Here is a 10,764-nt window from a genome sequence, read left to right on the forward strand (position 1 = left end):
TCCAATGAAGGACCTATAACTCTATCCAATCCATTAACCTACACATAGCTTGGGCGCTATTATTCAAACCAAAAGGTACAACTTTAAAGCAGAAGAGACCTCTACCAGGAATAGCAAAAGTTGTTTTTAATTGAGATTCTTTGTCTAAAGGAATTTGAAAGAAGGCTTGTTTCAAATCTAATGAGTAAAGATATTGTGCATCTCGAACTTTGCTGATAATAGAATCTATTAAGGGCATAGGATAACTATCCGGTAACGTGATAGCATTTAGCTTCCGACCATCGAAGCACACCCTATATGAACCGCCCTTCTTTTTGACTAACCACAAAGGACTTAACCACGGAGAACATTCAGTTACCGGTCTGATTATGTCCAATTTCAACATTTCGTCTACCTCATTATTCAAAATCTTCAACATAGCCGCAGACAAAGGATATTGCCTCTGCTTTATTGGTTTCGAACCAATGAATTATCCCTAAAATCTATGGACAGTTCAAAACATCGGATAAAGTCCATCCCCAAAATTATTTTGTGCGCAATAGAAGGAACAACCAAAAGTTTTATTGTTTTTGATGTACCCTCTAAACAAATAGGAACATGAATAAAACCTAGTGTGTTCTGCTCTTGTCCATCTGCTGTCGAGACCTGAACAGATACATTATAATTCAAGGACAAATTATATTTCTTCAACAAAAAGAGGGCCGAATTACCCATGATTGAAACGTTGCTCCCACTGTCCAACAAAGCTGTTACCGAATCATTGAATACTTTAACCGATATGTAAGGACGATTATCACTAAATTTATTAGCTAAAATTGGACTCATCTCAACAGGATGATATTTTGAAGACTTCAAGTCCGAAAGAGATGGTTTTGTGGGTATAACTTTGTTACCATAAAAATTTTTAACTGTGATGAGCCATTCACGCCATCTTCTCCTTTCAGACTCAAAATCTATATTATGAATTACTTGTTCCCGTTGTGAACCTTGTTGGCAGGCTTTGCTTGCTCTCCCGAAGGTCCTGCAACGTCTGCCTGATTGCAGTACCTGCTCGCGTTTTTTGAACAGTTAGGGCAGTTACGTTTGGTAAAATCAACTTTTCCGCACAAAAAGCAAAACTTCCTCATTGTTTTTTGACAATCCGAAAAAACATGCCCTGACATATTACAATTCCAGCATTTTACATTAGAAGAAATTGCGGAGACAATAGTCCCTCTAGGACCCGAAGAAAGATTGAGTGACAGAACATCTTCAACTTTTTCACAAAGGGAAGTTAAATCCGTAATAGTCTCAACATCCTGAAAAACTAAAGCCTTCATATAATCGGGTAATAAATTATTTTTTATGATTCCAACAATCTCCTTTTCAGAAGGTGAAGAATTTAATCTATTGAATTGACATTCCATATCTGTGATGAACATAGTTACTGATTCTCCAATTGATTGCTTTCTTGACTTGATCTCGGCTAACTTAATTTCATTATGACTACTATGAAGAAAAGTCGATTTTAGTTTAGAAACTAGATCAGACCAATCACTAAATCTATTCTTCAGAAAGTTATTATGCCACCACGTCCAAGCATTACCTTCAAAAAGATCGGCAGCTGAATCAAAAAGATCGGCATTATCACAACCCCTTGAAAATTTTAACGAGTCAATCAATTCTAAAAAAGATAATAAATCTTCTTTTCCAGAAAATTTCTTTATACCTACCCCATTTATAAAACTAGATTCACAAAACCAGGTATCAATAAAAGCGCACCAGATATCGCAATGTGCTCGTCAGTTTTGGGAAATAAGTGTAAATGGGAAGTCATATATGACCCAGGGATGAGTGACCACTATCCAATCATGCTGTCCATTGGCCCGGAAATCCAAATATCACATCAATATTTCAAATCAACAAGGCAATACAATACGCGTAGAGTAGTTTGGCAAAATTTTAACAACAATATTATAACATATTTAGACAATAATTCAGTAGAGTCGATCACAGAATTTGAAAAAATGATGGAAATATGCGCTGAGGAATCTATTCCAACCGCTAAAATATCCAAAAACAGACGGTACAGAGTAATTTGGTGGGATGACGAATTGACAGAACTGACCAGAAATAAGAGGCAGGCTTTTACAGATTATATTAGAAATCCTTCACGAGATAATTACGTAAAAGCAAAAGAATTCAGAGCTAGGGTGAGACGGAAGGTTAAAAAGAGGAAATTTCAAGCATTTCAGGAGTTTTGTGAGAATCTTACCATTAAAAACAGCACGAAAGCGTGGAGAACGATAAACAAATTTAACGGTAACAAAACAGAAGCAGAAACATTAAAACAACCACCTCAAGAAGTTCTGATAAAATTAATGGAAAAGCTTGCTCCAAAAAATAAAGTCACCATCCCTTCGATAAAAAATAACCTTTCAACACCACAATTCAACATATAGGAACTAAACTTGGTCATTAACACAAAAAAGGACACAGCGCCTGGCATGAACGCGCTAACATACCCCATGTACAAAAACCTACCTGACCAAACTAAAAACAAACTAGTCGATATTTTCAATGCACTTTTAGAAAAACCCGATAAAATACAAAAAAATTTGAAAATACTTATAATCCCCTTCATAAAACCGGGAGGTAATATAAACGATGTAAATAGTATTAGACCAATAGCTCTAGCACCGTGTGTCATTAAAATCATAGAAACGTTGATTAAAAATCGTATTGAAAAAAATCTAGAAATGACCATAGAAACAAATAAATTAATGTACGGTTTTAGGAGAGGTAGATCCACAAACGATAGCTTGGCATATATGACTAGTCGCATTTATAATTCTTTTGCTCGGGGACAGTATACAATGGTAATCTTTCTTGACATCAAGTCAGCATATGATAATGTTGATGTTGGTATATTATTAAGCGACTTACTTGACGTAGACATACCAATGAAACTGATAGAACTAATAAAAGCGCTACTTATAAACAGGCAACTGTTCATAAAAGATCATAAGGGAGAAAAACTTTTAGGACCGTGGATAACGAGTCAGGGCGTATTACAGGGATCGACAACTAGCGCGCCGCTTTTCAATTTATATGTGAAAGATATGTCAAACTGTGCGAAAGAAGGGGTGGAAATAGGACAATATGCCGACGATGCTTATTTGATGATAACGGGAACAGATATAGTGGCAATGTTTGAGAAAATGCAGCTAACCCTAGATGAAATACAAGTTTGGCTAAGGAGACGAAACCTCACATTATCCACAAATAAAAGCACAGCAATAATCTTCACCAAGAAACCTACACCGACAGTACCATGCTTCACAATAAATGGCGAACAATTACAATGGAAGCAAGAAGTTAAATATTTAGGTGTGATATTGGACAAGAACCTATCATGGACAAAACACATAGAAATAACGTCCTCGAAAGGGGTAAACATTTTAAGGAGTTTATGTAGGACATGGTGGGGTACACATCCAAAAACTCTCCTAACAATATATAAAACATTGGTCAGACCCTATCTAGATTTTGGAGCAATAATTTATGGTGGATGTTTTAAAATAACCTTAGGTAAATTGGACAAGGTGCAACATCAAGCACTCAGAGCGGTGGGTGGTTTTATGAAATCAACTCCGACTAATATTTTATTGGCTGAATGTGGGGAAATGTCATTGGAAAAGCGAAGAATTTCATTGGCGCAAAAGTTTATTTGTAAAAATTACAGATTCAAGAACAACCCTATAATTACAGAAATTGAAAAACTAGCTTTTTTCAGAGGATACTGGAACAATAAATATACGCCAGCATATATAAAAGCATATTACACGGTGAAGCCCAAATCTCGGTGGATATACAAGCCCACACATTTGGCATTCTTCGAACTCGATCTTGAGGAACACGCACACAACGTCAACTGTCACATATCAGAAAGGTTCATTAACGGCTATAGTCGATTTCAATAAGCTCAAAGATCGAGAATACGTCGGATATGATCACATATATACAGATGCTTCAGTTAACTTACAGACGAAATCGGTAGGTATCGGAATCTACTCGAATATTCTGAACATTAATTACAGCGCAAAACTTCCGGACCACTGGTCTGTATTTTCAGCTGAGATGATGACTATATGCAAGGCACTAAGTTTCATAATAAAGAAAAAAAGAAAGAACTGCGTAATCTTCACTGATTCTCTGAGCGCAATAACAAGATTAAAAGAGTGAAAAATGTCATCTAATCTAGACATAATATCTATAAACGCAAAAAAATACTTTCATAAAGCTGCAAAATTGAACTTGAATATTATCTGTGTATGGATTCCAAGTCACTCGGGAATAATAGGAAATGAGCGCGCAGATGATTTAGCGAAGAAAGGAGCGTCAGAAAATACCAATATTTTAAGATATGCGGGTGACCAAAATGACGTCAGACATAATTTACAGTCAGATTTGAAAAATCAGTGGATCAGAGAATGGAAAAGCATGGGAATAACAAAGGGGAAGACATATACACATATGAGAAACAGGGATAAAGAAAATACACCTATTCAAAAATATTTTTTATTTGAATCCAAACTTAGCAAATACGCTATAACAACGATGATGCGACTGCGTTCCAATCATTGTCTGACCCCTGAACATCTATTCAGAATTAAAGTTGTTGATCATCCAAATTGTCAATGTGGAGAACACGGTAACATTACCCACATCTTCTTCGACTGCCAATTAAATAAAGAAAATTGTAAAACATTATACCTAAAATTAAGTCAAATGTAAATAGCTTGCCCCATAAATGTGAATGACGTTATTTTCAGCCAATCTTTGCAAGTAATAGAAACCCTTATTGAATTTCTAAAATCATCACAGCTGAAATTATAGTCAGTTAGATATTATATTTGTATACTAACATGTGTGAACGTTTTTTAGCCCTGTGTAAGTCAGTTGTCCTTTCATTCCTTTCCGACCCTGGGAATGGGGTGGGAATCTAAAATAAGTTTGAGACTGGGTACATAACCTATGGTTGAGCCCAAATAACCAGATAGAAGAAGAAGAAATTTCGAGAGGTTATATTGAACACAAAGAAGTTTTATATTCAAGACAATACAAATGAAAATTGGAGGCTTATCAATAAGAAATAAAGATATAGGGTAAATGCACTGGTTCTCGACCAGTTAACAGAAACATCGATTTCGAGCACGATTTTTTCATACATAAACTTATCAAATTTTAATGGTGTTGGTGTTCATCGATTCTTTGGCGAGTTTTAAATGATTTGTCATTGCGTTCTTTCCGCATTTAACCTTTTAAATGTTAAAAGATATAGAAAATCTCAATAACGTTCGGTTCTCGACCATTTATGTGTTAGTTTTCGACCACTAATAATAGTGGCCGCTCCACTTAAAAATTTTATAAAAAACTTTAGAGTGAGATGAGTGATTAGTACTTACTTTCGTACCGTACAATCGACATCACTACCTATCACTCAGATGGGTTTCAGATGAGGTAATCAAGTAAGAAATACTCGGAACATAAAAAAAAATTATTTTGCAAGTTTGCACTTTCTATAAATATTTCAAAATAGCAACTCATACAACATTATTTGGTTATTTTGCTCTTAATATCTATTTAGAAACTAATGAGTGAATAAAATATAAAACACCGACCACCAGTGGTTGAGAATTAAGTACATGCAAATTGGTTCTCGACCGCGAATAAATAAAGGGTAGAAATAAGTCTTTCAACGTTAATTCGGTGGTCGCAAACTAATGTTCAGAAAGTAGATATATAAATTAATCAGGGTATCGAAAAAAAAACGAAAATGATCCAACAGAAATATATCGGTTGAAATAAACAATTATTGAAGTAACATATTGGTTCTCGACCACTTTGGTCGAGAAATAGAAAATACAAATTTTCCAATACCAGTTCGCGCCGCCGAATATTGAACAAAAAAATATACATATATTTGCTTCTTGATTAAAATACACTCAAAAATATATCTTATAGTTGATATGGAACAAAATATACACACATAATTCATTTGAAATAAGAAATAATTACTATTTTCTGGTCATATATCACAAAGCACTTTTCTAAGAGAGGGCGAGAAAGAACCCTTTTCTATGATAGACGATTATAATCTAATTTTTAGCGCGAAAACTTTGACCTATACCACTACTATGCAAACTACCTTGGAAGGGTAAAATGGTCGAGAACACGTACCGCGAATATATTTTGCACAACATGATATATTTTTATTATTATTTTATCTCAAATCACGGAATGGTCGAGAACCAGTGCCGGTCGGCTAACCAGTGCATTTACCCTAATTATATAGGAGACTAAACCAGCCATTCCGAATATTTCAATTGATGCCTTTTTCGAGTATATTAAATTTCTCTTGAAACGTATTTAGCTTTAAAGCTAAAAATTAAGGATTGATTTAAACATTTATACATGCATTGGTTGTCTTTAAGCATCATGCACGAATCTCAGAATTTTGGAAAAATATTATTTTGAATTATGAGCTTATTAAGTATGCAAATTTGTTTTGATAGATTTGAATATAGCCCATTTGGATAGAAGCAGAAACACTAACCACTTACCATCCTGCAATAATAAAATTGAAATGATTTCCAAAATAGATATATAGAATAAGAATTTTGAATGATGTTCAATGTAAAATTTTTTATCCTTACTCTTCTAGGCCTTTACGACAATTTTCAGAAGCTTAGAACGGAGTTAGAAAAGAGTTAAAAGTCCTGTATAGGCTCTGTGTCCCATCCCGGCTTTGTATACCGAACTGTTAATTTTTGTCGGATGGTTCCCTGTAAGCAGAAAATTTCTTTTTTGTCCGGGAGATATCCCCCAGGGTCTGAAATACAATATGCATTTTCCACCTCTATTTTTGAGCCCAAATCTTCAGCTTGTTTCAATTCAATATGAAGAATTAATATATGGTTATAAAGCAATTATATCAGAAGATGAAAAAAATATTTGTATATTTCATATATATATATATATATATAGTATTAATTAACAAAACAATATTGTTGTTAAATGTTCAGTGAATTAATGTTTTACTAGAAATATTAAGCTCTTGCTGAATTATCTTTCTCATATTTGTCAAGCATAGCTCTAATTACAATGCATTTAGTCATATAACATGAACAATACTCTGGATGTTGAATCTCATTTGAATCCAACATGGTAACTTCTAAATTATACTTCCTAAAACTATCTTCAGATGCTTTCAAACTTAGTTTATAAGCAATAGGGGCACCTTTTTCAACTTCAATTTCTGTTGGAAGAACTATTATTGTTTGTTTCCAATGAGTTTTGGGGTCCTCAGGACCTGTCGATAGTATTATAGGTTCAGTATCTTGTGAGGGAAATGTACATGAAAACCATAAGCATATTCCTTGATATTTTCCTGATTTATTACACACCACTAAATGCTCAGCCTCCATCAATTTCAATTCTTCTTGAGTGATTTCTTTCAAGTCAATCCAAGTTACTATTTCTGGATCAGATAGAATACAATCTGGTTCAATGGCAGATATGACGGGTTTTTTTGATGCTTCAATCCTAATTTTTTCACCAAATGTATTCATTGAAACTCCATCTATATCACTCCATTTCTCGAAATAAGATGGTACACTAAAAAATTTGGAATAAATCAAACTTCGTCAAAAACTAAATGATTTTTAAATTTTATATTAGAGAAAATATACTAAAGTTCTTTAATATGACTTACCTAATTGGTGCTGCAAATAAAGTTGCCGACTCAGGAAACATCACACCTTCTGGTTTCAAAAACTTATCTCTTGCCTCTAGGATGGATTTGAGCATCCCTTCATGGAACAAATAGAATCCCATCCATTCAGAAATTATAATATCCACTTTTGAGGGTAGGGTCACATCTTCAATTCTGGAATTAATGATCTGAAAATAGATATTCAAGGTACAGCTCCCATATTGAAATGAAGAAATTTTCTGACTTACTTCAATTATATTTTCAAACTTATTCTCTTTCACAATATTTTTTGCAATCTCATTAATGCCACTAGCCTCTACACCATATACTTTAGCAGCACCAGCTTGAGCGCAAAATACCGAAAGAATACCTGTACCACATCCTATATCTAAAACTATCTTTCCTTGGATAAAATCTTTGTTGTCAAAGACTGCCTGCCGGTAAGCTTGATTTCTTGCTGAATCGAGAAGCATAAGTTGATGAACCTATAAAATGTAGAATAATATACTACAATAACTAGACCTATAAAGAATATGATCATCAACCTGCAAATCATTGTAACTTTCTATATAATTTGAATCCATAATTCACAAACCGTTATTCACCGATATTTGATTCATAGATTAATGAAGTATTCAGCAAGAGATATTTCAAATTCCCACATAATTCATGGTTATATTGGTTATGTTCATAGACAAACCAAACCATAGACTGCGGGCACGTCTGACAGACGACAGTAGTCAAATCAGCCTGCTGGACAAACAAACGGATCTACAAATGCTTATTGTGTGGTTATGTCATATTTAAAAATGTTTTTTCTCGATAATGCTTCAATTTTGCGCGATTGTGAAATGTGGAAGTAGAAGCGGCAGAGATAAGGTTTCATTCCACCGATTCCCTTCATTTTCGACAATAGGCATCTGAGATTAGGAATGCAGCGCCAAGGTGAGCAAACGTAGAACTATAAATGTTGACATTGGAGTATTTTGTTGTATTAGTTGTGTGTGTATTCGCGTTATTAAAATTTGATTTTACAATAAATATAAAAACTTTTTAGACTTCTATAATGAACAAGTGTGTTACTGTGTATATAATATTCTCATTTTAGGTGAAGGCGGTAGGTATCATCATTTATTTCAGTTCAGTCTAGTGATATTGAAAGTTATGCAAGGATGGAAGACTTCGATAAATGACGAATAAAAATCGTGTGCATATAATATGTGAACGGTTCAGTCAACATTATTATACTACAGGATTTTAATAGTACCTTTTTTAGGTCCAAATGGCAAGACTGGGTTTAGTAGAACACTTGGGGTATCTTTGTTGTAGATTAATATTGTTGGCAGTTAACTTGCAATAATTAACACTCTGTTTGAAATAAATGTACACGTGGTGTAATAAAGAACTGAATATATTGAGATACAACTACTGGTACAACTTACTCGTTACACTGACCGAACTAAAAGAGAGAGAGCAAGAGGTACATATCATAGATCTAAACTTAGGATCATAGAATAACATGAGTGAGGTTTTCTTCAATGTTAAACTTTTGGTACATATTTACAATACCCCCACATTTGGCCAATTGGGTTAGAGTGATCTTTAGATAGTACCTTTTGAAGTCTAGCTGCTGGGGCTGTTTTATCTATTCCCTCACAGAAGCTTCTCCAGGACTGCCTTTTGGATTTCCTGACCTCTTTGTTGTAGTTGGTCAGGGCTAGTCTGTAGGCATTCCAGCTGCCTTCTCGCTTAGCCTTATTGAAGGCTTTTCTAGCAGTTTTCTTGAGGTTTACAAGATGATTGTTCCACCAGGGGACGTCTCTGGAGATCGTTTTCTTCCTGAGTGGACATGCCCTCTTCAACATGATGTGAAGTGAGCAGAGGCGTTCTCCAGATCCTCATTGGAGCTGATGTTGTAATTCAGGCCCTTCAGATCAGAACTTATGTGGGCCATGTAAAGTTCCCAGTCTGTTTTCCTAGGTATCCTGCACTCAACATCAGCTGAAGCAGTTGCTTCAACGTTGAATTCTATTGCCATATGGTCTGACATGGATGGCTCTTCTGAGACCCTCCAGTTCTTGACCATACTTGCAATAAAAGGTGTCGCCAGTGTAAGGTCAATTACTTCCCTTCTGATCGCATTCATGAAGGTTGGACTACTACCCACATTTACTATCTCTATGTTAGTAGAAAATAGAAAATCAAGCAAATCCTCACCTCTATGATTTATATCTGTGCTGCCCCATACTTTGTGGTGTGCGTTCGCATCGCAGCCCAGAATCAGTTGTTTCTTCTCCATGCGGCACCATTCGATGAGGCGTTGTACTTCCTCCGGTGATGGGCTGATGGCGTCTCCTGGAAAATATCCTGAGGCGATAACAAGCTGCCTCTTGATGTTCTCAGTTCGCACCTCAACCAATGCCGCAGCAAGATCCCTTGTCAGGAACTCTGTAAGTGGAAGACAGGTTAGTTCCCTTCTGAGTATTATTAGGGCTCTTGGACTTATTGCCTTATCGCAGTATATCGTCTGATATACTTTGGTTGGTAGGCCTCTTACTTGGCCTCCATTGATCCAGGGCTCTTGTATCAGCCCTATATCAACATGCCTTCTAGATGTTCTCCAGCATAAGGCACTAGAGGCTGCCTTCGAGTGCTGGAGGTTTATCTGAAGACATGTCAGACATCTGCTCCTTATGAGGTTGTATGTTCGCTAGGCTTTTCGGAAGGGACCGCAGGTTTTTCTCCGTCGGACCCCCCCCCCCTTATCACGCCTTTGCGGATCAGCCCTCCTTCCAGAACTGGTGGTCGGTTTTCCTGGAGGCTTCACCACCTTCTTCTTTACCTCCCCTTTGGGCCTTTTTGATGCCGGACCAGAGGTTGAGGCCTGAGGTGCTCCTCTACTCCTGGCCATTGTCTTTGGTCCCTTTAGGCGACGATTTGTTTGGCCGAAAAAGTAATTTATCCGCCAATTCTTCGCTCTAAGTCTCTCGACCGATGTTCTATCAGCC

At 35.9% G+C, this 10,764-nt stretch overlaps 1 protein-coding gene and 1 long non-coding RNA gene across 3 annotated transcripts; both read right to left on the reverse strand.

Annotated features, from left to right (window-relative positions):
* Positions 1-4,546: 4,546 nt before the first annotated feature.
* LOC123684366 lies at positions 4,547-5,200 on the reverse strand. The gene is made up of 2 exons (XR_006748136.1): positions 4,908-5,200; positions 4,547-4,755 (listed from the first exon to the last, which is right to left on the reverse strand). It is a non-coding gene; the product is annotated as an uncharacterized LOC123684366 (long non-coding RNA).
* Positions 5,201-6,984: 1,784 nt separating this feature from the next.
* LOC123688725 (probable protein arginine N-methyltransferase 6.1) lies at positions 6,985-8,476 on the reverse strand. 2 transcript variants are annotated; one of them, XM_045627366.1, is made up of 4 exons: positions 8,352-8,476; positions 8,005-8,241; positions 7,757-7,944; positions 6,985-7,659 (listed from the first exon to the last, which is right to left on the reverse strand). In XM_045627366.1, the coding sequence occupies exons 2-4, from the start codon at positions 8,227-8,229 to the stop codon at positions 7,092-7,094; spliced, it is 981 nt and encodes a 326-aa protein (XP_045483322.1). In that variant the 5' UTR covers positions 8,230-8,241; positions 8,352-8,476; the 3' UTR covers positions 6,985-7,091. The 2 variants fall into 2 exon arrangements, with proteins under 2 accessions (XP_045483322.1, XP_045483321.1); XM_045627365.1 differs by having other exon boundaries at positions 8,302-8,459.
* Between the last annotated feature and the right edge of the window lie 2,288 nt (positions 8,477-10,764).

This window comes from Harmonia axyridis, chromosome 1 (assembly GCF_914767665.1).
Source record: "Harmonia axyridis chromosome 1, icHarAxyr1.1, whole genome shotgun sequence".
NCBI lineage: Eukaryota > Metazoa > Arthropoda > Insecta > Coleoptera > Coccinellidae > Harmonia > Harmonia axyridis.